The sequence below is a fragment of the Rhinoraja longicauda genome, chromosome 23 (genome assembly GCF_053455715.1).
Source record: "Rhinoraja longicauda isolate Sanriku21f chromosome 23, sRhiLon1.1, whole genome shotgun sequence".
Classification (NCBI taxonomy): Eukaryota; Metazoa; Chordata; class Chondrichthyes; order Rajiformes; family Arhynchobatidae; genus Rhinoraja; species Rhinoraja longicauda.
Window position 1 is genome coordinate 26,237,022 of NC_135975.1, and position 27,577 is coordinate 26,264,598.

Sequence of the window (27,577 nt, forward strand, 5' to 3'; positions counted from 1 at the left end):
GGCCTTTCTCACGCACCCGCTACACTGATGACCCTCGACGCTCCGTTACAGGTATGATGGAGCCAAACAAGAAGCTTGCCGGACCGTCCAACGCACTGCCCGCTGCGCCGCCTGCCTCACCAGCCGACCAGGCCCAGCTCAATGCGGTCACGTTAAAATGGCCCACCTTCTGGACCGCTCAGCCTCACGTCTGGTTTCAACAGGCGGAGGCCCAGTTCCAGCTGCGGGGCATTACTGCCACCCGTTACTATTATGTGGTCAGCGCCCTGGACCAGGAAACAGCCGGCTACGTTGTATTCTACCTGCGCGACCCCCCAGCCGATGGCAAGTTTCCTCGGCCTTAAGGAGCTCCTGCTCCACACCACGGCCTATCACCCGCAGGCAAACGGCCTGGTGGAGAGGTTCCACCGGCAACTCAAGGCCGCACCGAAGGCGCGGCTCACGGACCCGGACTGGTTGGACGCATTGCCGTGGGTCTTTGGTGGGCATTCGGACCGCCCCAAAGGAGGACTTGGCCTCGTCCTCGGCAGAGCTCGTCTACGGATCTCCGCTCACGGTGCCTGGGGAGTTCATGCCCTCGGTGTAAGGACAACAGGAGCCATCCTCGGCCGCCCTACAGTGCCTTCACGAGCGGGTGGGCAAGCTTGCGCCAGTGCCAACATCTCACCATGGGGCCTTTCGCCCTCGCGTGCCATCAGCTCTCCGGGACTGCCCTTATGTCTTCTTGCACCGTGACGCACACCGGACGCCGCTCCAGAGGCTGTACGAGGGCCCATTCCAGATGCTGCAACATGGGCCAACCACCTTTGTGCTGGACATGGGGGGGCCGGCGTGAGACTGCGTCGGTCAATCGCCTGAAGCCGGCCCATCTGGACATCGACCAGCCGGTGCAGGTTGCCCAACCTAGGCCGCGTGGGCGTCCTCCTTCTCGGCTCCCTCCACCTTCGCCTTCGCCGGCCCCTGCGTCGGCTGACCACCGCACACGATCAGGTCGGGTTGTGTGCCCGCCAGTCCGTTTCATGCCTCCGGTTCTGGGGAGGGGGGTCCTGTGGTGGCTCCCAAGGGTCAGGCCACTCCCATATCGATCCTTCCAGCACGGTGATGGACAGGTCCGGGGCGGCTCCCAGCTGCAGAGATAATCCGGGGGCGGCTCCCAGCTACACAGATAAGTAGCAAGGATTTTGGTGCGAGCCCAGTCTTCAGTCTGTCACTGAAGCGGAGAGTAGTGTGCTGTGCTCATTAAAGCCTCTCCAGAATTTGCCTGGCGCCTCGCCTTCATTCCGGGCTTTCACACGCACCCGCTACAGCATCATGTTCGGTCCAGATTGTGACCTGAAGGGCCTGTTCCTGTGCTGTACTTGTCCATGTTCTATATTTCTTCTAAGAAGTCTTTAAATAACAGTAATTATGATCATGGTTCATGCCATCTTCCTGTTTCTGCCTCGGAAAGATCAATTAAAGTTCCATATTTAATTGCTGGCATGTTTAGGGTGTGTGTGTGTGTGATGCAGATAGTTCCTGCCATGGTAGGACTTTCTCCTGTGACTCGAGCTTAGTCATCTTGTGATTGGTGGACCTAAGCAGCACATGGAATGGGAATACAGCAACCAAATTGTGTTGTGTTTACAATCTGAAAAGGTTGTCTGAAAAAGCCAGAACCAATGGACTCGACTTTGAAAAAACAGTGGATTCCATGAATAGTGAATCAATCCATTAAAGAGAAAATTATCTTGTGGGGATTATTGAAGAGAAAAAAACCCAATACTAATGCAGTTCAGAATAAGATAATCAATAGTGAAACGCATTTCCAAACTTTCATGTCTGGATTTGACTTAATAAAACTAATAATTGGGATACAAGAATATTGAAGAAAGGTTTCAACTACTTTTACAATCTTTTCATTGGTTTGTGTCAAACACTATTGATGTGAAGCGTAACACACTGACATCTAATTTATTTTATTTTCAGCTATGACGTTGATTCAAAGAGTCCAAATTTATCTGAACATGTAAGTTTTCTGCATGGTTTCGTTTTGTGGTTTAAGATGTATGTCACAATATGGTGCAGTTAAACTAAAGATTTGCATCGCCTGATCGCAGAAATTAGCTAGCAATTTTTGCCTTCAAGGTTTTGAGATATTCTCTTCAACAACTAATGCGGCTCTTTGTCTATTGTTGGATTTGAAATTATTATTGCCATTTGAATTCAGTCTGCATAATCACAATAAAAATGTCGAGTGAATTTTGTCAAGTTAGTCGCTGAGTCGAAGGATTCTGACCAACAAATGGCCATGCAAAGTTTGGGATTCATTCGGCCTTCTGACAGATTTTTAATAGACATTACTTTTCAGGATTTGTAAAGGTACTTATTTTGTCAGTCAGTTTCTCAATACAGAAATTTTGTGATCTTCACTTTCTAGATCTATGAAATCTGTACAAGATTACTGTTGACATTCAGTAGCTAGTGTGACAACATTACACCTGGAATTGTATTGTATTATTCAGACATGTAACTGCAGTGTTTCACAATATTGTTGGATATCTCGGATGAGGTAGCAAACTGAGATGATGACTTTGAAGGCAGGAATCATCTTCTATCCGATGATTGCTGTTCATTAAAATAGGTCATGTCTAGAGTCTGGTTGGAAAATATCTTAGATTTTTTTTGATATTCTCTTGTTGATGTTATCTTTATCTGGATCAAATGTCTAACCTGATCCGCAGATGGTGATGTCTTGTTCTGGACCCATCACTAGGGTACTTGTCTTCTCTGCATCCAGTCTAAATAGTCCTGCCAGAATCTTGTGAGTTTCACTGATATTCCCTCGTATTCTTCCAAACCTGTATAAATACAGCCGTGCCTTCCCTGGGATTGTTCAGGTGTATCCTTGTGGCACACTTTCTATGATAAGTATAGGAGTTCATCAATTATCAGAACCAAGTTAGGCCATTCAACTCATCAAGTCTACTCCACCATTCAATCATGGCTGATCTATCATTCCCTCTCAAGCCCATTCTCCTACTTTCTCCCCGTAATCACTGACATCCTTAGAATCTGTCAATCTGCTTTAAAAATACCCAAATGACTTGGCCTCCACAGTCGTCTGTGGCAATTAATTCACAGATTCTCTATCCTCTGACTAAAAAAATATCCTTTGTCAAGTCAGGAGACCAGAACTTCTTCACTTACCTGGGATCCACAAAGGATTGTCCACTAAGCTTGTTGGCTTCCAGCCCAGGACTGTCACCAATGCTACAGAATCCAACCACATTCCGATTGTCCTGAGGCTGGAAGCCCCACTACCACATCACTCTGTGCATCCAGGATGGGTCCCTTGATGCCATTTGCCACCAGAGCAAGCAGGGACACCGGGGCCAGTGACACACAGTACATCTGTCCCTGGGCTGGGCCCACCGATGCCACAGCCCTCATTATCTCCCCAGACGTCCCTGAGCCAGACCACTGACTTCGTTGGTCCTCGCCTCCTCCCCAGCAACCCACGGGCTAAGGTTGCTACCTTCCCTGGATCCGATGCCCTCCGTCCCCACCACATCCAGGCTGGGGGAGTTGACGATGCGACTCCCAACACCCCCCCTCCCCCCCCCCCCCAGTTAACTCTCCTAGGACCCGCTGCTCCCCCGGTTCCCTATAAATCAGGGCTCTTGCCATTGTTGCTGCTGGATCCTGCTGCCCTTCCTCAAATGTTAACCATGCAACTTCCCCTACACCACCCCGCACACCCCTCTCGTCTCTGAGCTCCCTCCATGACATATCCCCCAAGCTCCTCTCTCTGTCCTCATACCATTGGTCTTTGTCCCAACCGTATACTGGCACCATCCCCCAATTCTTTCTCCGCTATATTAATGACTGCATCGGGGCTGCCTCCTGCACCCGTGCAGAACTCGTTGATTTCATTAACCTTTCCACTAACTTCCACCCTGCTTTGAAATTCACCTGGACTATCTCCGACACCTCTCTCCCCTTTCTTGATTACTCTGTCTCCATCACAGGACACAAACCATCGACTGACGTCTACCACAAATCTACCGACTCCCAGTTATCTGGACAACATTTACTCCCACCTTGCCTCTTGCAAAGACGCCATCTCCTACTACCAATTCCTCTGTCTCTGCCACATCTGCTCCCAAGATGAGGCTTTCCATTTTAGGACATTTGAGATGTTCTCTTTAATAAATGTGGATTTCTCCCTGCTGTCAGAGATAGATCCCTGACCCACGTCTCCTCTGTGCCCTTAGTTCTGCTCTTGCTCCCCCCCCCCCAGACAAAACAAAGACTTTGGTTAGGCCACATTCAGAGTATTGCGTGCAGTTCTGGTTGCCCCATTTCAGGACAGATGTGGAGGCTTTGGAGAAGGTGCAGAGGAGGTTTTACCAGATTGCTGCCTGGATTAGAGAGTTTCAGCTACAGGGAGAGGTTGGATAGGCTTGGATTATTTTCTCTGGAACGTCAGAGGTGGATGGGAGGCTTGATAGAATCGATCTTCTCGGCATTTTGTAACATAAGAAATCTATGTCTTAATTTCCGAAAGAGATATTTTAATAATCTATTGTAACAGCAGTCATAGGATGACGAAATGTCTGTGCAGTAACAAAAAATGTCAATTTCTGCTTATGTAGTTATTTTGTTGATAAATGTTACAATGGGAGATCAGGACATGTAGAGGAAAATTCCAAGCACTTATTTTTTGTATTAAATGTTAGATCACATTTGTGCAGAAAAAAACTCATTCCACAATTAAAATTGATTGTCCAGTAGATATTTTAAACGATATTTATCTTGTTTTTTTTTCTCCTTCAGGACTTTCTGGGTCAAGTGTTTTGCACCTTAGGAGAGATTGTGGGTTCTCAGGGAAGCAGACTGGAAAAACCACTTGTGTGAGTAAAACACAGTCTTTATTGTGAATAAAGGATGCAGTTATCTTGGAGTTCCTTCAATTGTTTCCTTTTTAATGACTGAATGGATGATTAGCTTCAGATTTACCCAGGATCTTGAAACATGCTTTCAGGGGGCAAAGTTTTATCAGCTGATCAGATTTTATCAGATTTAAAAAATATATATAATCATTTAATCTGATTGCAGACACACAACAAACTCAGGAAGTTTCATTTCTGTCTGATGTTATTTATCCTTGATTTTCAATCTCCGCGTTGATGGGAGATTCTGAAGGAATGACCTTTGTATTTGATTGTGCTTGTATGGCCTTTTGGAAATTGATCTCTGTGTGTGATTGAATGTCAAAGTCTTGTGGCCTTGTCCTAAACTAGTGTTGGCTTCCTTAACTTTGTGTTTCGGACAAAATAGGAGTAATAAACTTGAAACTGAAATATTCTGATCAATGGTGAGAAATTCATAGCTGTAAATCCTTGTTTGAAATTGAAATGTTGGCATATAATATGTTAAGCTGTTTAAATTGCATATATTTTTCTACCTGTTTTGTTAAGTGTAATTAGACACTGTTGCCAATATGAGTCTCCATTGGTTCTCAGTAAAGGGTGTGGATGGGGTATGGTGCGTGAAATGCAGTGTGGATGATTCCTGCATGATTACATCAAGTGAAGAGTAATGGTTCCAAAGACTTGCATCCAAAACCAGACAGAAACATTGTAAAATGGGAAACAGACTGAGCAAATTTACATTTTCAAGCATTGATCATGCATGCTTTGTTTGGTCTTAACAAAAAAGTACCTACTCGTGTAAAAGTAAAGTTAAATGTTTTGAGGCATTTTGGATAATGACTGGTGTTCGTAAGTCTTTTGTATTTTTGAAACATGTATATATTTTTTTCACAACATCACTCTTTCCAGCGGGTGTTCCTGTGAGAATACTCCTGCCTACTGTGTAAGGAGCTGCCTGAGAGATTCTTATGATAAATGTGAACATGATTTTCTTTGAACAAACCACACTTTAGTAAATAATTAGCGACTCTATAAATGGAAATAATGCCAATGCATTGAGGAGTTTGCAAAATTATACAAATTTTCAACGAATATTCAATGTGACTAATGCATCAGCTGTTTTTTGCCTTTTGGATCTTTCAATTGCCTAGATTGCACTGGGACTAAATGAATCACTAAGTTTCAAGGATTCAAAGGACTTTTATTGTCACGTACCAATTAAGGTACAGTGATATGTGAATTACTATATAGCCATACAAAAAAAAAAGCAACAAGACACACAATTACATAAAAGTTAACATAAAAATCCAACACAGCAGATTCCTCACATTCATCACTGTGATGGAAGGCAAAAAAGTCCAAGCTTCTTCCTCTTTATTCTCCCGCGGTCAAACCATCGTCGGGGCGATCGAAGCTCCCGCAGCCGGCGGTCGAAGCACCCGTTGGGGCGATCGAAACTCCCGCGTCGGGGCGATCGAAACTCCTGTGGCTTGGTGTTCCTGAAGTCAGTCTCTGACATGATGTTAAAGCTCTGTGATATTAAAGTCCACAAGCACCCATGGTTGGAGCTCCAAGGACGATTCCTGGCAAAGGGATCGCGGACTCCACGATGGTAAGTCCGCAGGCTCCGCGGTGGAGCTCTCATCGATCTCCAGCAAAGGCCGCCAACTCCTCGATGTTAGGCCGCAGTGCGAACGGAGATACGATATGGGAAAAAATTGCATCTCCGTCGAGGTAAGAGATTAGAAAAAGTTTCCCCCAACTCCCCCGCCACCCCCCACATAAAACAAGCTAAAAAACACTAAAAACATACATTTAACACATACAATTAAACACAAAAGGAAAGAAAGGACAGACAGACTGTTGGCGAGGCAGCCATTGCTAGTGCCACCCGGTGGCTAACATTTGACTAACATTAAACATTTTCGAACATCGTCACAATCTATTACTGCCTGTCTTTCTACTCCTTTGATGTTGCGATTAATTTTTCTATGTAAAGAAAAAAGTCAAGTTCTTGCATGCAAAGTAGAGTCATTTACCCCCAGGATTGGGTATCAATAACAAGAGGGCATATGTTTAAGGTGAAAGGGGCTCGATTTAATATGAACCTGACGGGCAGCTTTTTCACCCCTCTGGCAGCATATGGAATGAGCTGCCAGAGGGGCCAGTTGAAGCAAATACTATTAACAGCATTTAAAAGACACTTGGGCAAGTACGTGGCTTGGAAAGGTTTAGAGGAATATATAGGCCAAACACGGACAACTGGCATCTCTGAGATGTGGGGAGAAACAGGAACACCAGGAGGAAACCCTCGCAGTCACAGGGAGAACGTGCAAACTCCTTACAGGTGGGTACTGTCTGGGTGCAGTTTGCACATTCTCCCTGTAACTGCGAGGGTTGATAGTTTAATTGGCCTCTGATACCCATATGAAGGGAAAACAATTTGATTAGATTTGTGTAAATGGATGGTTGATGGTCAGCATGGTTTCAGTGGGCTAAATGGTCTGTTTCCGTACCTATACCTATCTAAATCAGGGCATTGATAGGTATGAAGTGCTAGGAAGTTATAGCCAATATGGAAACCTGGTTAAGGGACAGAAGTGGCATCGTAATGTTTCAGGTTACGGATGTTGCAGGTGGGGGTAAGAGAGTAGGGAGAGTTGCTTTATTAATTAATAAGACGACCGTGACAGTAGTCTGAGATGACATTAGTGCCAAGGACTTGGGTGGGGTGGAATTTTTCAATTGTTCAGGAAAGTTTTCTCTGGGAACCTGTGGAGGGCCCTACAGGAGAGATGGCAAAGCTCAGCCAACTCATCATAAATTGGGCAAGGAAAGTGAATGCAGTGACAGTGGGTGACCCATTTGAGACCAGTAACCACAGTTCTATTTAGTTTAAGATGGAGGCAGAAGAATCTGCAGATGCTGAAATCTTGAGCAAAAAAACAGTGCTAGAGGAACTCAGCAGTCCAGGCAGCAACTGCAGACTAATTTTGGTTCAGGACTCTTCTTTAGATGGAAGAAGTGGATTGACTTGAAGTGTTGTCTGTCTATTCCCCCCACAATGCTGTCTGGCTCGCTGAATTCCCCCAGCACTTTGTTTTTTTTGCTCTATTAGTTTTAAAATATTTATGGATAAGGACAGTGCTCATCCTCAAATTAAAGTTCTATGCTGGGGCAAGGTCTATCTGGTGCTGGTGCTGGTGCTGCCTCGAAGGGCAAAATGGCCTCCTCCTGCACCTATTTTCTATGTTTCTAAGGTCATCTTGATGGTATTAGACAGGAACTTGCAAATGGTGATTGGAGTAGGATGTTTGCTGGGAAAGGGATAATTTATTTTACTAAAGAAGGAAATTAGGAGTGCAGGCAGGGAGTATGGGAGAGCATGGGCAGATATGCTCAATTAGAATCCAAAGAGATTTTATGTATATTAAGGAAAAAGGGTCATTCAAGAGAGGATAGGGACCCTCAGAAACTGAAGTGACTAAGTGTGGAGCATCTGGAAATGGGCAGTGTCCTGAATGAATTTTTCTCTTCTGTTTTTATTGTGAAGAAAGACATGCAGGCTAGGGAACTTGGGAGAGTTAGTGGAGATGTCTTGAAGCCAGTCTGTGTTACAGTCAATGAGATGCTGGGCATTGTTAGAAGTATGAAGGTAGGTAAACCCCCCAGGCCGGGTCCAGATACATCCAAGGACACTTGGAAGCTAAAGAAGAAATTGCAGGAGTCCTAACTGAGATATGCGAATCAGCATTAGATACAGCTGAAGTGCTGGAAAGTGGAGGGTGGCTAATGCTGTTCTGCAAAAGTGTGAAGTGTAGATGCAGTCCGTGGAAGGGAGGTTAGTTTGCGTGATGGTCTGGGCTACATTCACAACTATCTGCAATTTCTTGTGGTCTTGGATGAAGCTGTTCCCAAACCATGTTGTGACGCATTCCGATAAAATGCTTTCTACGGCGCATCCCTAGAAGTTGGTGAGTGTTTGTGGGGACATGCCAAATTTCCTAAGCCTTCTAAGGAAGTAGAGGCATTGGTGTGCTTTCTTGACCATTGCTTTAATGTGACTGGTCCAGGACAAATTGCTGGTGATATATATTCCTAAGAACTTGAAGCTTTCAACCAATTCTACTTCAGCAGCACCAATATGTACTGGGATGTGTGTACTGCTTCGCTTCCTGAAGTCGATCACAATCTCCTTTGTCTTGCTGACATTGAGGGAGAGGTTGTTGCCTTGGTACCAGGTTACGAGGTTCTCAATTTTCTTCATGTGCTTTGTCTCGTTATTATTTGATCCATGGCCCACAACAGTGGGGTCGTCTATGAACTCTTAAATTAAGTTGGATTGGTATTTGGCTGCATAGTTGTGAGTGTATAAAAAGTATAGTAGGGGACTGAGGGGCACCATTATTGTAGAGGATGAAGTGTCACCTATCTTTACTGATTGTGGTCTGTTGGTCAGGAGGTCACGGATCCAGTTGCAGAGGAAGGTGCTGACTCCAAGTTCCACGAGTTTTGCGATGAGCTTGGTTGGGATAATGGTATTGAAAGGGGCAGTATGCAGCAGGTTAATTGGCCTCTGTAAATTGCTGCAAGGGGGCGTGAAAGTGGGATAAAGTAGATCCAGTCTGAACGATGGTTGGCATGGACCCTAAACTGAACAAATCTCACATATTTTTGATCTTGCACAACTCATGGATAGGAAATGCTGCATTACACTTCAACTCTATCAAGCTTCCTGGTAGAGTGGGGAAATCTACTAGATGAATAGAAAATCATTCATCTTCTGACACCTCCCCTTCATAATGAAAGTTACTTCAACTTCAGTCTACTCCAGGTTGCAGTGTGGAGATGATACTTGCATTCATACACAATCCATTGAGTTCCAATTTATCATTGACCAGTTTGCAAAAACATGCAACAGAGTGGGCCTTATATAGAGCAACAGTAGGACACATGTCTTCAATCAACTTTGCAGAATTGCACAGAGATCAACCCTTAACAATGGAGGGCCACAATGAGACTCTGGGGAAATGTGTATATTATGTTCCATATCTTGACATCCGCCTCATGATGAAACCAGATGCTGATTAAGAAACCCATCACAGCCTCCAGTACCTCATTCTTTGATGATCTGAAGAAAAGATGTTTGAAGACAATGACCTCATGGTCTGCCAGTTAGCAGAAGAACTTCACCATCCTATATTTTTGCCAGCATGAACTGTGATTGATCAAATGGAAAAGGAACAGGTAAAAACAGAAAAAGCAATTCAGGTTATCCAGCAAAACGTTATCCATTCCATCCCATGGGATGTATTCCGTCCCACCAATGGCAGACTGTGTGTGTCCCACATTGGCCTCAGAACTGGAGTGGAAGCAAGTCATTCTTCAGGGACTGATAGAAAAAAAGAAGAGGAGGGAGAAAAAGACTAAGACTTCTTGAGCCAATTGTGTCAAAATTGAAGATGGTTGTGACTTTCAAACCAGGGAGAGTAATCCTAGTGAAATTTTAGTAGTTAAAGTGGGGAAGTGAGTTATGTCCAAAACCGGTGAAGCAGTGGAGACCAGCTCCCTCAAGCATATCCGTGTATCTTTCAAGCTGCCTGTACACCTGCTCTTTTGGGTCAGGTCATCCTGCCTATGATGCAAGTGCACCTGTGCCTTCTCACCTGGAACACCACAATCAACTCAAGCACAGCTGCGAGGAGAAAATATCAATGGATTGCCCATCATGTTGAAATAAATCAGTGAAATTCACTCAGCTGCTACACCATGGGTGGCATGGTGGCGCAGCAGTAGAGTTGCTGCCTTACAACACCAGAGGTCAGGGTTTGATCCTGATTATGGGTGCTGTCGGTATGGAGTTTGTACCTTCTCCCTGTGAACTCATGGGTTTTTCTCCGGGTGCTCCGGTTTCCTCTCGCTCCAAAGATGTGTGGGTTTGTTCGTTATTTGTCTTCGGTAAAATTATAACTTGTCCCTAGTGTGTAGGATAGTGTTAATGTGCAGGGATTGCTGGTCGGCATGGGCCTGTTGGGCTGAAAGTCCTGTTTCCGCACCGTATCTCTTTTTTAAAAGAAACATGTGGTAAGATGAGTTCTATGTGGAAAGATACGGTTCATTCAGGCCAACTCAGCCATGCATGTCCCATTTACCTATGTTTGGCCCATATCCTCTAAACATTTCCTATGTAGGCGCCTGACCAAATGTTTTTGAATGTTATTATTGTTATAAATATATATATACATATATATAGCTTCTTGCAAATCATTAAGATATTAAATGCCTAATGGACTAGTTTTCTTCAGTGTGATTATAATAATTTCTACTTTCCGTAAAACACTAGTCCCATTTAAGTTTTACCAAACACTAAACTCTATTAAAGATGATGTCAAGCAACTACCTGTTCTGTTGGATTCCTGAAGAATTTGAATTTTGATATGAGTAACCTATTGTATATTGACTCTTCTGAAAAATATAAGATTTTTGTGGGACAAAATAGGGCAGGTCTCTGTTCTATAAAACTTTGATCTTTGTTCACTGTGAGGCAGCACGGTGATGCAACAGTAGTAAAATTGTCCCTAGTGTGTGTAGGTTAGTGTACTGATTGGCCGCAGACTCGGTGTGCCAAAGGGCCTGTTTCCATGCTGTATCTTTAAGGTCTAAATGCATCTTTCTTTAGGTGCACAAGGCAGATATGCTGTTGTGGACCAAATCACTAGGGCTCTATGTAATTTCAGTGTGTGGACTCCTTTTTCAAATCCTTTTGCAATTTAGTCTACATGCCATTGACCTTTAGGACTGGGTGTACTAGGATGTCTACCTTGAGATTCATATACAGGCACACCCAGTTTTTTTCTGAACATGTTTTTCCACTTTAAAAACCACCTGCTTTTCTGGGGTTTTTTTCTATCAAAAGTGACGACTTCACATTTTTCTGCATTAGATTCATTATGCCGTAAATCATGGACACCCATGCTGAAACTGAGACACTTATTCCTCTGTACTCTTTCTATGAACCAATTTTCCCTCTGGGCCAGTATATTATCCTTAATTCCCAGTGCTCTAATTTGGTTTTGCAACCAAGTGTGGCACCTTACCAAAAAATTTTGATTGAATTTTGCTAAACAGATGAAGTACATGGTCACAGTACATGGTCTTCCCCAATCACAGCAGATGGGAAACAATTATCACTTTGCAGCCGGGAGGAAAACAACTGCTCTCCGGACCGCTGATGAATTCAGTGGCCAATAGCTGCACTGACGCCCTCCATATCTGACCGTGAACTTCTTTTCCACTGACCCCTTGCCTGAGGCTTGCTTGCTTGGTGTCTACATCAGCTTCCAGGTCAGCTGGTAAATGTGTATGGGCCAGGACTTGTCAATGGGCCATGCATTCTGTCAATGGGCAATGAATAGTTGTTCAGGCTGAGTGGATACATGCCCGGTCTTGCTGGCTTTCAGGCTCATGGGAAGGTCTTCTATATCCATGGGTGAACTCGAACAAATATGTAGGCTACATCCATCAAAGTAACCTATAACTTAAATTTTTGTGAAGAAGTAATCAAGAAAGCAGATGAGGTCAATGCTGTAGATGTAAGCTATATGGACTTCAACAAGGCCTTTGAGGTGTCTTCCTAGAACGCTGCCGTGAAGCAACATAGAGTATAACATAGAACAGTACAGCAAAGCAACGTGCCCTTTGGTCCATATTGTATTTGCCGAACATCATGCCAAGTTAAACTGATCTTATCTGCCTGTACATGATCCAAAACCCAGCACTTTAGTTTAGTTTGTTATTATCACATGTACCGAGGTACAGTGAAAAGCTTTTAGACAATAGACAATAGGTGCAGGAGTAGGCCATTCGGCCCTTTGAGCCAGCACCGCCATTCACCGTGATCATGGCTGATCATCCACAATCAGCACCCCGTTCCTGCCTTCTCCCTATATCCCTTGACTCCGCTATCATTAAGAGCTCTATCTAACTCTCTCTTGAAAGCATCCAGGGAATTGGCCTCCACGGACTTCTGAGGCAGAGATTTCCACATCTTCACACCTCTCTGAATGAAAAAGTTTTTCCTCATCTCCATTGTAAATGGCCTACCGCTTATTCTTAAACTGTGGCCCCTGATTCGGGACTCCCCCAACATCGGGAACATGTTTCCTGCTGCGTTTTGTTGCGTGCTATCTAGCCAAAGAATCGACAAGACGTGATTACAATCAACCTGGCCATAGAGTATAGATAAAGGGTACAACATTTAGTGCAAGATGAAGTCCGAAATGCTGTTGTTGAAATAAAGAGCAGAGCTATTGTAATGTATGATAGCAGATCCTCTTCTGTGACCAGCACGCAGAGAGTCACCACACCCTGGTACCATCTTACTACACTTCCATGCGTTTATCTATGTCTCTTAACTGCCACTATCATAAGTACCTCCACAACCATCAATTGGCAGTGTGTTTCAGACCCCTACCACTTTGTGTAAAAAACAAAACTTGCCCTGCACATCTCCATTAATCTTTTCCCCTCTCATCTTACACATATGCCCTATGCAAGACATTTCCACCCTGTGAGAAAAGCTCTGACTCTCCACCCTATCTATGCCTCTCATAATTTTATACACCTCTATCAATTTTCCCCTCAACCTCCGACATTCCAGAGAAAACAGTCCAAGTTTATCCAACCTCTCCCTGACGATGAAATCTCCTAATCCAGGCAACATTCTGGTAAATTAGGTATTTTGGGAAGTGCAGTAGCCTTTGCCTAGATAGTAAAGGAGGTATGATACTTCTCAAAATTGGGTTGACACGAATGCACCCTGTCATGAAAGGATATAAATAGTGCAATCACTGCAGAGTCTGATGTACATCGTTTCGCATAACTACCACACGTATACGTCCACATCCAGTTTTATATCTTTGCTCTTCAATTTATTTTTTTAACTTGCTTCTATTTCAATAGAAAGACTCAAATGAACCAAATTTATCCCAATTTAGTAGTGGTTAATTAATATTATCTTCAGCCTCTGACTTTTCTTCCTTCTTTGTTTGGGTAAAATCTTTCTTGGAACTGTTTACTGGAGAAAAATTTCATCACTGTACACAGAGTGAAGATAGAGTCCTGAATTATTTGTGCAGAGGTTTCCAGGGTTAATTTAATAATGTAATAGTAAAATTGGCAGTTCTGCGAATAAGCCTTATGTCTTGCCCTTTTTTGACAGCTAAATTAAGCTTTTGGCTCAGACTCCAAGGTAAATGATTCCTTCAATGATTTTACAGTTTCACAAATGCAGAAATGAAGAATGAGGTGGAAGCCAAAATTTCTGCATGGAATGGCTGTTACACAAACCTAATGATAGATCATCCGTAGATTTTTTAAATTCATTTCAAGATCTGGGCATCACTGGTAACACCAACATTTCTTGCTTAACTGTAATTGCCCTTAAGAAACTGTTGGTGAGCCGCCTGTTTCTACCATTGTGATGCTGGGTTGGGCATCCCAGGATTTGGAACAGCAATATTGGAGATGGAATAATGTGACTCGGAGGGGAACTACACACAGACAATAGTATTACCATGGATCTGCTTCCCTTGGCCACCATCTTTTGTAGGGGTCCTGAGTTTGGAAGGGGTTGTGAGAAAACCCATGAATAATTGCAAAGCATTTTGGAGATGCATTTTGCAGCCACAGTGGTAGGGGAAATAAAAGTTGATGGAGTGCCAACCAAGCTGGCTGCTTTGCTCTGCATTGTTTTGAGTTTCTTGAGAGCTGTTGGCACTGCATTCATTCATGCAAAGGGATAGCATTCTATCACTCACCCGACTTGTGCGTTTGTAGATTTTTTTGTTTGGGGAGAGACGGGAGTCAGGAGTACATAAACTTACTACATACAAACTATCTTTGTACTATTATTTTTATATATGCTTTGTTGCTTATTATGGGCTTTACAGAGTACTATGTTTCCATCTGTCGTGCTGCTGCATGTAAGAATTTCATTGTTCCGTTTCAGGACATATGACATAAAACACTCTTGACTAATATTTGGATCTGCCGATTTGTGTGTACATTGGTTGGACAACATCAAATGATCTCAACCTGTATGCTAGATAATGGTCTCATTTTAAATAGTAGTTAAATATTTTTAATCTTATCTTATTTTATGTACCGTATAATTTATCAGTGTCAATATGATATATGCCAACGGCTAGTATTTCATGGCCTCCAATAAACTCCCTTGGTGACTGTACTTCTTGCAACTTGACATTCAGTTTTCCAAATTGACATCTTTATAGTATTTTACAGATGTATTTCTAATTAGAAAGGAATTATAGGCAGTTTTTCCCCAAGCTTAATCCATCTCTAGTGGGAATCAAGTTGCTTCTTTAACAATCTCAAGTGAGGGAATTTATCCTCTTGATACTTTTTTTGGAGCAAGGTCCCAGATTTGAAAAGGTATTAATTTTCTCTAGGCCTCAGTACTTTATTCTGTTTCTTTAAAAGAGAAGGGAAGTTTGGTCCCAAAAACTAAGCTGCCACTGGGTTTGTCAGTAATTCCGAAGATGGACACAAAATGCTTCAGTCTGAAGAAGTGTCTCGACCTGAAACAGCACCCATTCCTTCTCTCCAGAAATGCCACCTGTCCCACTGAGTTACTCCAGAATTTGGTGCAAACCAACATCAGCAGTTCCTTCCTACACACTGGTAGGTTCCTTTGTTCAAGGCATTGTGAAAATCTCAATCAGAAATATTTAACTTGTCATTTTTTATTGTGGATGGAACACATATCAACACCAGCATTTTCTTTTTATTGCTTTGCAATCTTCAGACTACAATATTATATCTATGAAAAATGAAGTAGGATTTAATTCTTAAGTATACTATCATTCTCATTCCTTTGGAAAGTGTTCCTCAAATATGCAGTTGGGAAATTTGCACTCATTACTATAAAATAATGGTTGGCTAAAACGCCAATTCGATTTAGCTTTACGAAACATTAGTTGATAAGCCTGTCTTTTCCAATCTGTTATTTACCAACCAGTGTCGGGCTAATTAGCCTTTAATTTCCTTTATTTTGCTTCGCTCTCCTCTTAAACAGTGGAGTTGCATTTGCAATTTTCCAGTCCTCCCAAACCATTCCTGCCTAGTGATTCTCGAAAAGCCACTCTTACTGCCTCTACAATCTCTACAGCTGCCTCTTTCAGACCCCTGAGGTGTCATCCATCTGGCCCAGTTGACTTATCAACCTTCAGATCTTTCAGCTTCCCAAGCATCTTGTCTTTAGTAATAGTAACTGCACTCGCTTCTGCCCCTTGAATTTCTGCCGTGTTGCTGATGTCTTTCACTGAAGACTGACGCAAAAAACGTATTCAGTTCATCTGCCTTTTCTTTGTTTCCCATTGCTACTTCTCCAGTATCATTTTCCAGCTGTCCAATGCTTACAGCCCAGTAGTATGGATGTGAGTTCTCCAACTTCAGGTCACCCTGCCATTCCCTCTCTCGCTCTATCCCTCCCCCACCCAAGTCGCACCAGCTTCTTGTTTTCGCCCAACAACCAGCTAACAATAGCCTGTTACCTTTATCATTGTTACTTTTTCGCATATCTTACATTCATTGTCCTTTATCTCTCTACATCATCGTCTATATCTCTCGTTTCCCTTTATCCTGTACCAGTCTGAAGAAGGGTCTCAACCTGAAACGTCGCCCATTCCTCCTCTTCAGGGATGCTGCCTGTCCCGCTGAGTTACTCCAGCTTTTTGTGTCTATCTTCGGTTTATAACAACATAGTCTACGGCTATGGCCCTGCATTAACCATCTTAGGTTATTTCTTCAAAACAAAGCTCCATCAAATCTATGAGACAAGATCTCCCAGGCACAAACCCTGCTGATTGCCCCTCATCTATTCCTATATTTCCAAATGCATGTAGTATATCTGATCTCTCGGTCCTCTTTATTGTATGGACAACATTTTTGACAAATGCACTGCTTACAAAGTGTTGTATCTTTTGGTGGGCATATGTGCAATAGCACACAGGGTGATTTGATAATCGTGCTCTGTACTAAACAAAAGATTCAACAGCATAAATCTTTGAGTTGACGGTGCCATTGATAATTATATAATTAAGAGTTGTCCGAATATCTACATGGATAGGATGGAATAACGTTCTTTGTTAACGTTTTAATTTAGATTAATTTAGTGATAATGTTTCAACCTCTGAGACATACAGAATAGTGAAAGGCTTGGATAGAGTGGAAGTAGGGAAGATGTTTCCACTACTGCTGCGCCACCTCAAAAAGCTTGTGATTGAAATTGAAAATAGCAAAATCTTTGTGTATTGAAACAGACTTAGAGAGACAATAAATGTACGTCTTCTGTGAACGATGGTTGCAGACCTAACATTCAGATATTGCTATTTCTGGTTTTATTGGACTACAAAACTCAACTAGATTGAGTTGAGACATTTGAAAATTCCATTATTTGTTCTCAATTTGAGCAAGCTACTTTCTGCAAGTTAAATTACTATTGGATATTACCATTGGGGGAAAAAAATGGGAAATAAGTTCTGCCACATCAAAATGTTTCCCCTCTCCAGCATCACGACTGGAGAAACACACATTATTGTAGTGGCTAGAATGTTGCAAAGGCAAATGAGTAAAACTTAATTTAAAAATGTATTGCACATTTTTCACATCTGATGATCATATTTAAGGAACCTGTTTTTGCTTTCCCAGCAACCAAATTCTTTGTACCCTTTTTACAAAATGGGGAGGAGCATTTAAATTCTATTATAGGACTGATTTAAAAGAGATTACTGCTGAGTTCAGTTCGGATTCCTAAAGACTTTGTCACCCATTTCTTCTACAAAATCACTCGTATCTTTTTCCTGTTTCTATGTGCTTTTCATGATTAAAATTGAAGATTTTTGAACGGAACCTTTTCTTGCATTAAGCCTATGTTTTCTGACATTGGAGACTGTATGGGTTGCAAGGCAATCACTTATTTTATGAATTCTGGTGACAATATTGGAATCAAGTGTGCTGTGTTAATGCTATCTGAACCTTAGCAGGTGTGAAGTAATTTAAACACACTCCAGTTCCACTTAGCGTAACCTATCTTTAGGTATGAAACTGCTATATTTCCCGCTGTAGTAAATGTCACCCTTGGCATTGATGAATTGTGAGCCCCTGTAATTGAATAAGGCAATTTAACAAGAAGTCCTTTGTGCAGTTTGATTTGAATTGCACTGACAGTGAGTTTGACTTTTTTTTTTGTTCCAGGTGAACCAGTATACCCAGTGCACAATATAGCATTGCAGTGTCTTCTGTGGTTCACTTCAATTTAGTGCAGAATTGTTTCCATGGCAATAAGGCTAAGTTGGAAATGCTGCAGTCTAATGAGCATTGGAGTGAAATACTGCAGAATTAAGCATGAAAGATACTGGAATTAATAATTTGCTACGTGGAACCAATGTTGTAATGAATGCACCAGGTCTGGATTTAATGGAGTGCAAGGGATCATCAGCCCAGCGTCCATTGCAGGATTGAATAGAATTGAATTGAATACTTTATTGTCACATGTGACAAGTCACAGTAAAATTCTTTGCTTGCACACCTTAGCAAGCTGTGCAAATAGTCGCCCATAAAGTGCGCTTACAAAGTTACAGATTTCCCTTCTCCCCGCCCCCCACTTCCCTCATGGCGGTCCTCCCACGCCAGGTCCGCCATTGTTCTTCACGGCAGTCCCCCCCACGCTGGGTCTCCATTGTTCTACCCCCCCCTCCCTCACGGAGGTCCCGCCATGCCAGGTCCTCCTTTGTTCCTTCCCTCAGCAGCGGCGTCCTCACTTCCACGTGGACCATCCTCGTCCGTCGATTGCCGTCCCCACCGACCATTGCACCGTGTATTCGGTGTCGGCGTACCTCACAACAGAAGAGGGAGGAGTTGAACATTTTGATAGCCACAGGGGAAAAAGGATCTCCTGTGGCATTCTGTACTGCATCTGTTGCTGAAGGTACTCCTCAGGTTGACCAATGTGTCATGGAGGGGGTGAGCTGTGTTGTCCAAAATACTCCGCAGTTTGAGGAGTATCCTCCCCTTCAAGACCACCTCCTGTTAATCCTGTTGGCGTTCACAGCCTTTGCCCTGCTGCTCCAGCATAAAACAGCGATGAAGATGGCACTGACTACCATAGTAGGGGAGACGCTGTAGTGTCAAAGATTATTATTGAATAGGGTGATTTCACCAGAGCCACTCCTGGAGAGAACAAAGCAGTCATGTTCCTTCAAGCAAACTGCTTAAACATTTTTGTTGCCAAGCCCCACCTCATTAAATCTGCTGCAGTGCTACCCAGCCCACCCCTTCATTTACTTTGAAGATAGACACAAAATGCCAGAGTAACTCAGCGGGACAGGCAGTATCTCAGGAGGGAAGGAATGGGTGATGCATTTGCTCTGCCCCCTTATGCTGTTTTCCTTTTCATTTTGCAAGCTTCCCACCTGACCATTCTTTCCAACCTTGGCTCATTTCTCTGTGATAGTTTTGAAAAGTCCCGAGTCCTCTATCCCCTTATACGCATTAAAATATTAAAGCCGCCTCTAGTCGTCCAATACCCAAATTGCAAAGTGACACTTAGGGCATGTTCTAAATCTGATATGAATGAAACGCTTGAGTTTTAAAAAATCAAATTATAATCTGATCCAACACCTAGATGATAAAACTTAATTATTCCTTTTTGCCAAATTCTATGGTAGCTGTTAGTCCAGAGTGGTAAACGTGATATGTGGATGATTGTCGCTCAATTCATCAACCATGTCACATTGTACTGGGTGATGTAGATCATTAACTAGTTTAGTTATTACTATGCGGTGTGGTTCATCAACTTCATTATTTATTACTAGGTGATGTCGTTCATCATCTGTATTTATTAATTTATTGATTTGAATTTTCTTCTTGCTGGTGTTATTCAAGTTTGCTTTCTTGAGATATAGCACATTAGTAGGCGTTCATTTAACATTAAAGGATAACTGTTAAAATGACTGGAGGGTACACAGTTGATCAGTATGCTGGAGCAGGAAGAACAATAAGTGAGGAAAGGACTGTCGGCAGTAAGTCATATAAACACCTAGGCCTTAACAGTGTAGTTCTCCTGTCTGAGGTTCAATGAGGAGCAATGGAAGAAGTCCGCATTTCATTGAGATATCTTTACTTTACCCTGCCAGCGGCTGCTGCAACCTGACAGCAAGCTGGGACTGAACTACTTGGCTATCGGGATGAATGGCAATGATAGCTTATGTCTTTGACTTCATTGTATCTGTGTGTACAGTGTCAGCAATTAAGGTGACAAAGATGTGTAGGAAGGAACTGCAGATGCTAGTTTAAACTGTAGATAGACACAAAAAGCTGGAGTAACTCAGCGGGACAGGCAGCATCTCTGGAGAGAAGGAATGGGTGACGTTTCGGGTCGAGACCCTTCTTCAGGCAAAGATGATCGATGAGGGTAGGCCGGGGGATATTGCCGACATGGACTATACTGAAAGTAAGGCATTTGATAAAGTCCCTCAAGGTAGGTAGGTTGATCTAGAAGATTAAAGGGCCTGTCCAAGTTGAGCGATTTTAAGGCGACTGCCGGCGACTAGGCTGTCGCCGAACGTTTGCCGGCATGATCGTGAGGAGTCTACAATGAATCGTAGCGGATCGCGGCGCGTCGCGGAAAAAAAATCCAAATAGAAATTTCTCGGGGACAGCTGGCTTGTCGCCAGGTATCGTAGCTTATTGCGGGCGCTGTCACATGCTGTCCCCAGGTTTGCTAGGTTGTCGCAGATGCATTTAGAAGCACGTAATATTAAATTAAGAAAAGGCATTTGAAGATACCAGAAGATAGTTTTGCTTAATCAATTTATTTACCGTCAGGACATTTGACAGGTAGATTGGATGCGACAGTTTGACGGTCAGGTAAGCGTGGGAATTTTGCGATGTTTCCGAAGACGGTGTAATCTCTTAGCCAGGTGCTAGTTTCACAAAAAAAGTAACTTGTATCAACCTGACTCGGCATTGTCGTAGGGTAAAATTTTGTCGATCTGCTACGACTTTGACAGTCGCCGGCAGTCACCTTAAAAATCGTGTAACTGGGACAGGCCCTTAAGATGCATGGGAGTTACAGTGACATTGTTTTATGGATTCACACTGGTTTACTGATAGAAGACAGAGGGTTGTAGTGGAAGAACAACATTTAGGCTGGAGGTCTGTGACCAGTGGAGTTCTGCAGGGATCTGTGCTGGAACCTTTTTTGGATGTGATATATATAATGGCCGTAAACATAGCTGGGTTGGTTAGTAAGTTTGCTGATGACACCAAGACTGTTTGATATTTGGGCTACGAGGAAGGTTGTCCAAGTATACAGTAGGACATAGATCAGCTACAGAAATGGGCAGAGAAATAGCCGGTGCAATTTAACCTTAGCAAGTCAAAGGTGTTGCACTTTGGGAGGTTGAATGTAGGGGGAAAATGTACAATTAACAGCAAGACCCTTAACGGCATTAATGTATAAAGAGATCTTGTGGTCCAAATCCAAAACTCCCTGAAAGTAGCAACACAAGTAGATAGTGATAAAGAAGACATATGGTATGCTTGCCTTGATTGGTCAGGGCATCTATCCGACACACTAGGGACAATTTACAGAAGCTAATTAACCTACAAACCTGCGTGGGTCACATATTCTGTTCTGTTGGTGGTTTATTTCTGGCCTATTTCCAGTTCAGTGATGTTTGCCTGGGGGCTGGTGTAGAGGGTGGGTGCAAAGATTGAGTTACATCAGCTTTTCATTGGTAAATCTGAACCTGCAGGCTTGTGTGCTTGCATTGTAATTGAGTTGGTCTTTCATCATCAGACTTGCTTGTTCATCAAGTAAAACACTTGCTTCTCTGTGCATCCAGTTTGATTAGTCAAGATCTGTGATATCACATCTCCATCTATACCCATGTTAATGCATGTTTAGTTTATCTTAAACTTGATTTACAAACATGCAGTAATTTATTTTGTCATATTCTGTCCAGTCAGCCTTAAACTTAAAATGTAAAATTATATAATGCTTATCGGTGAACCAGTGTAGCTCAGCAACAATGTAGATGATGGATGAATGGGACTAAGGGTGAGCTTGGAACAAATGTGGCACCGTTTTGAATAATTTCCAGTTTGTGAAGAATGGCATGAGGTGGCTTGCTTGGAGTGCTTTGGGAAAATATCAAGAGTAGAGGGAGTGAAGACATAGATGAAAGTTACAGTGTCAGATGAACAGCCATTGTTACACAGCTGGAGATGGGTGCACTCAATGATGACATGAACATGAGGTGATCCATTGATCTTGGGAGCAGTGACAATGGTAATACAATAAACCCTCACAATAATGCACATTGTTGTAATGGATTTCGGTTATAGCAGACCAAATCTGTTGTATCTGAGTTTGTTGTATCATGGAATGACCACTGGGTGGATGGTGTGATTCTTGGTCGAGTTTAGTATCGGAGATTCAGGTGCAGTGCATTAATATTGCTATGTTTCTTCTTTTGTCCTTAGTACTGTATTAATAAAAGCTTTTTGAGTACTTTGGATAGTATTTTTTAACTATTTTCACTTAGTTTAGTGTGGAGTTACAGTGTGAAAACACAAGTCCGTGCCGACCAGTGATCACCCATCCGTTAGTTCTATGCTACACACTAGGGATAATTCACAGTGTAGGACAGAACTACTGCAGTGGTTCTATCTTTTCTCCCACATTGCAAAGACTAGACATTGTGACAGTGCAGGTTTTTCCTCGGGTGCCGGATGATGTTCGCTGGTTGGTGAGGACTCGGTGGGCCGAAGTCCTGTATGTGTGCTGTATGTCTAAAGCAAAGTAAAACACATCTACAACTAATAGTAGATCACTGCATGTACCAGCTATCAAACAACGTTGATGAATGCAACACAATTCTTTATTGGTTTTGTACTTCCAGGTGTGACATTACTAATTGCATTAAAAGATAAATAAAGAGTTTTTGTTCTATGCAGCTGATTGCTCTGCTGATTAGTTACTCAGACTACTTACTGTTAGTTAAAACAAAGATACTGGAGAATTAAATTTATAGTTTACCTTCCATATTGTAACAACTGTCATTGGAGAGCAGAGTGCTGACCAAGACTAGCTTCCAGGGGTAGCAGAGAAAGATGCAGAGTGAGCTACAATTCCAAACTGTAAAATCCAAATTGCTTGCTTCAGTTTGGCTATAAAGTAACACTGGGTGATTGCCAAGAAGCCTGGGGGAAGAATGACTTGGTTGACCACAGCAAATGATAGAGCACAGCACTGAATAATCTCAGCAGTTCAGGAAAGAAGAACAGCAGATTAAATAAATGAAATCTTGCATTAAAATAGATTAAAAGATTCAACTATCGCTAATGGGAGGAAGCTGGGCCAATAATAATTACCATATTTGTCAAATTTTCTGGGACTGCTAGTTTTTGGTAAATCACGTGGATCAATATGGTGGTCATGGATTTATTTCACTGCACAGAGTAACAATGATGGTAGTTCACATGGGTTAATAAAATAATAATAATAGATTTATTTTCCCGTGTCAGGTGTTCATTTTTCTGCAGCACACCTCAGATCATCCATTTTCAGGGTCTTACTCCCCTGAGAGGAATAAAACAATTCAAAAATGAACTGAGAGGTTTTGTGATAATTTGGGGAATCTAATTTACTGTATAAATGCTGGGGAGCCATTTTCAAATATCACACCAATAACTTTTCTTCCTGGATCTTTTCCTTTTAGTTTAGAAGTATAATTTAATTAAAATATTTTCTTATGATAGTGGTATTGAAGAAGCTTTTAGATTGGCACATGGTTATGGAGGGATATGGATCTTATGCAGGCAGAGGAGATCATTTTAACTTGGCATCATGTTTGGCATGAACATTATGGGCCCCAGGGCCTGTCCTGTGTTGTGCTGTTCCATGTTCTAACTTATCTGGAAATTCAAACAGAACATTCATAAACCAATTTGCCTCAACATTTTTGGGAAGTAATTAAAATCAGAACTGAAATTTATACACCCAGAATTTTCCATGGCATATTATTTTGTTAATTGTTATGGTAATAAAATTCAATTTCTATTCCCACATGAAGTACATTCACATCTTTTCCCATGTGTAGCCCCTGTTAATTGACCAGACATTGTCACACTGTGCTCCTAATGTGATTTCTGCTTTGGCCGTAGGATGATGTCCGTAGGATGATGTTCCTTGTAAGCCTCTTGCTTTGGAATATTGTGGGGGCATTTGGACCACATTGTCCCAGGAGTGGCCATTACTGGGAAATCTCAGGAAGATCTAGTGTAGTGCCAGCTAAGGAATCCTGCCTGCCATGTAAATGTTTTAATTTTTCATCCATCGCTTGCCTCCAACCCCAATATTTTACTGTTTCTATTTCCTCCCCTCCCGCCAATCTCCATTCCAACCCATGATCTGAGTTGCTCCACCAAACCATCCAACACTCTACCATTGTGCTGCCTTGAATCATATAGCACACCACACCATCCTCAAAAGTCCATCAATGTGCCTCGCACCCACTTCCCTCTGTTCGTCATCCTTCCCACTCACCCAACCCTATCGTACATCGATTCAAGGTACTGCTGCCTTCCCCTGTGTTTGACTGCACAACTAGTCTGGTTGCACCATTGGTACCTTGGGATTGGGGCCTGAAGGATAGAAGGTAAGTAATGGGTCATGTGCCATTGAGACAGGTCTGTTTATCATTCTCCATTTCTGTTCACATTATCATGCTGTCTTTTGGATTTCCCCAAACAAATTGCTGGAGAATTGAGTAATGTGAAACTTGATAGAGTGCTATGTAAGTATTTTATTTTTGCGTCTTTTCATTTCACAGCCAATATAAAAACGTTATGATGTTGACTCAAAATATAAAAAGTATATGTGTATTTTCTGGAACAGAATGATATAACATGTAAACCACAGACCATTTTTGAAAATTGGGAGCTGTTTATGGTTCAAGCCATTAATTTGTGTGAAGTTAAAGTAGAAAGAAAAGTGAATACCATGTGAGTAATTATAATGATGATAACGGTATCTTTGTAGATATGATGATTGCAATGAGACAAGTTAGGAGTGTGGTCTGGATCAGGCTGTGTTACATGCTGTGTTACATGCAGGCATTTGGCAGAGACTATTGAGAAAACAGTAGATTTTAGAAGATGTTGATATTATTAATTCATGAAAGAGCAATTCATTATGTAATGTTATTGCTCATGACACATGATTCTAAGTGCACATTGGTTTGTTATTGTGTTTCCTTTCAGTAAACTGCTCCATTACAGCTACACAACTAATTAACAGAGGCTTTACACTTGAGCCTTGGGTTCAGCCATTTTAATTCAGGATCCTCTTGGCTACTGCCTCATGGGTATTAAATCCTCGGTACTGCGCCACAGAGCGTGCTATTCCCATAACATCCCCCTTTATTTACAAAACAGATATGTACAGGAACTTTACATGTATAGCAATAAATTAAATTCTTCCATGGCATCTTATTTCACTGAGTCCAACATGTCCATTTTCCAACATGCCTTTTACAATCCATTTCCGTGGTAGCTTCCAAATTCTCCTCCCTTGGATCTGCGACAGTTCAGTGCTCGGAATTATCTAAACTTTGAACAACACATGTCTGGTTCCTCATTCCCTTTACCTTCCCTGGATCTGGTTTCAGTCCTGCAGCATAGACTCTATGGCCTATGAAAGTGACTTCCTTCACCTTCAGCTTTGCCTTCTCTATGTTGAACCTCAGGTGTCGGTCATGACATCTCTCCATCAGAGCTTAAACCTTCCTGTCATGGTCTCTTTCTGCTTCCTCTGCTGTTTTTCCTTTCCCAAACACTAGGATGTCATCAGCAACAGACCTCACTCCTTCCAGGCCCTCCAGCACTTGGTTCTGTCGTCGCTGGAACTCCTCAGGGGCCGTGGACAGACCACACGGCATGCGTCTCCATCTATATCTACCATATGGTGCGTTAAATGTCGTAAGCGGAGAACTCTCATCATCCAGTTCCACATGCCAAAACCCATTCTTGGCATCAAACGTGCTAAAAACAGACCTTGGCATCATTCAGGTCGGTGAGGACATCTTCGATCGTCACCATTGAGTAATGACTTCTCTTAAGCCCCTTGTTCAGATCCCTCGAGTCTAGACACACTCTCAACTTCCCATTGGGCTTTTCTACACACACAAGGCTGGATACCCATGGTGTGTGGATCTCTATTATTTCCGCTTCTGTCAGTCTGCCTAACTCCTCTTTCAGCTTACTCCGTAAGGCTACAGGGACTCTTCGTGGTGGATGGATCACCGGCGTTATGCTGTCAGCTACCAGCAGATGGTACTTGCCCTCAAATTTACCTGTCCCTTCAAACACATCAGCATACTCCGCTATCAATCTTTCCTTGCTCAGAGGGATTTCACTGCCATTCAGTGTCACTATGTTCTCTGTACACACTGAGATGAGCCCCATCTGCTGGGCTGCCCTGCTCCCAGGATTGGAATGCAGTCTTCCTCCAGGACTACAAACTCTACTTTGTATTTCCTTCCATTCTTCGGGTTCACCAGTCTCACCTTGCTTTTCCCAAGAGGCACCACTGTCGTATTGTTGTACATGGACAATACTTGCTTGGTTTCATCCACATCCTTTGCATACATCTCGGGAATGATGTTACATGTGGCTCCACTGTCCACCTGGAATTTTACTTCCTTCCCTTTCAGCATCATGGTCGCAAAGATTTTCTTTGGGAATTGAGTCTCCTCAATCCTGTGTACACTTTCTGCTTTTCCTGCTTCTGGTTGCAGTTCCATTGTGTGAATTTCATCATCCTCTTGACTGTCATCATACTCATCACTGGAACTCTCCACTTCCACCACTGCATGCACAGGTTTTTTCCCTTTCTTTTCTTTCTTCTGCTGCCCCTGCTTTTCCGTGCATTGTGGGGCGAAATGATCTTTCCGATGGCATTTGAAACACTCCCTGCCATATGCCGGACATTTCTCCTTCTTTCTCTCATGTTTGTATCCACAGTATTTGCACTGTATGGTTGGCTGGTATCGTTTCCCGTCGTGTCTCACTGCACAGACATCTTGTCGCTGGTCTCCTAACAGGACATTAACTCTGGCCTTGGCCAGCACCGAAGCCTGACCTGCCTTCACACACTTTTCCAAGTCAAGTGAGGTTTCCCAGAGAAGTCTTTCCCACAGCATGTCATCCCTTATGCCGCACATTATCAGTGAATCCTTCAACTCTCTGAAACCACAATGAGCTGCCAAGAGCTTCAGTTCTATTAAAAAACGAATCAAAAGTCTCCCCTCTCTCTTGTCTCCTCGTAAAGAATCTATACCTGTCGATGGTCTCGTTCCTCACAGGTTGACAATGCTGTTCGAAAGCATCGAGAGCCTGCTCTAGCGTAACTTCTTGTACATTGCCCTCCGGCTTCCGTGTCTCTAGTGTTTGGTAGAGCTCTCTCCCTTGCGGTCCAACTAGTTACATGAGCAGTTTCCTCATTGTCTTGTCATCCTTCCCTTCCATGCTCAAATTAACATAGAGCTCAAACTCCTCCCTCCATTGTCTCCACT

General features: G+C 42.7%; 1 protein-coding gene across 4 annotated transcripts in view; it reads left to right on the forward strand.

Moving 5' to 3' along the window:
• LOC144604959 (copine-8) overlaps positions 1 to 27,577 on the forward strand; it is a 193,991-nt gene that overhangs the window by 78,273 nt on the left and 88,141 nt on the right. For 3 of the 4 annotated variants that reach the window (XM_078419884.1, XM_078419881.1, XM_078419883.1), the window contains exons 5-6: positions 1,969 to 2,008; positions 4,819 to 4,895. The exons of the other annotated variant lie outside the window; for it this stretch is intronic. In XM_078419884.1, coding sequence (XP_078276010.1) covers positions 1,969 to 2,008; positions 4,819 to 4,895 — 117 coding nt within the window. The remainder of the gene's footprint in view (positions 1 to 1,968; positions 2,009 to 4,818; positions 4,896 to 27,577) is intronic. 4 annotated transcript variants of the gene reach the window in all.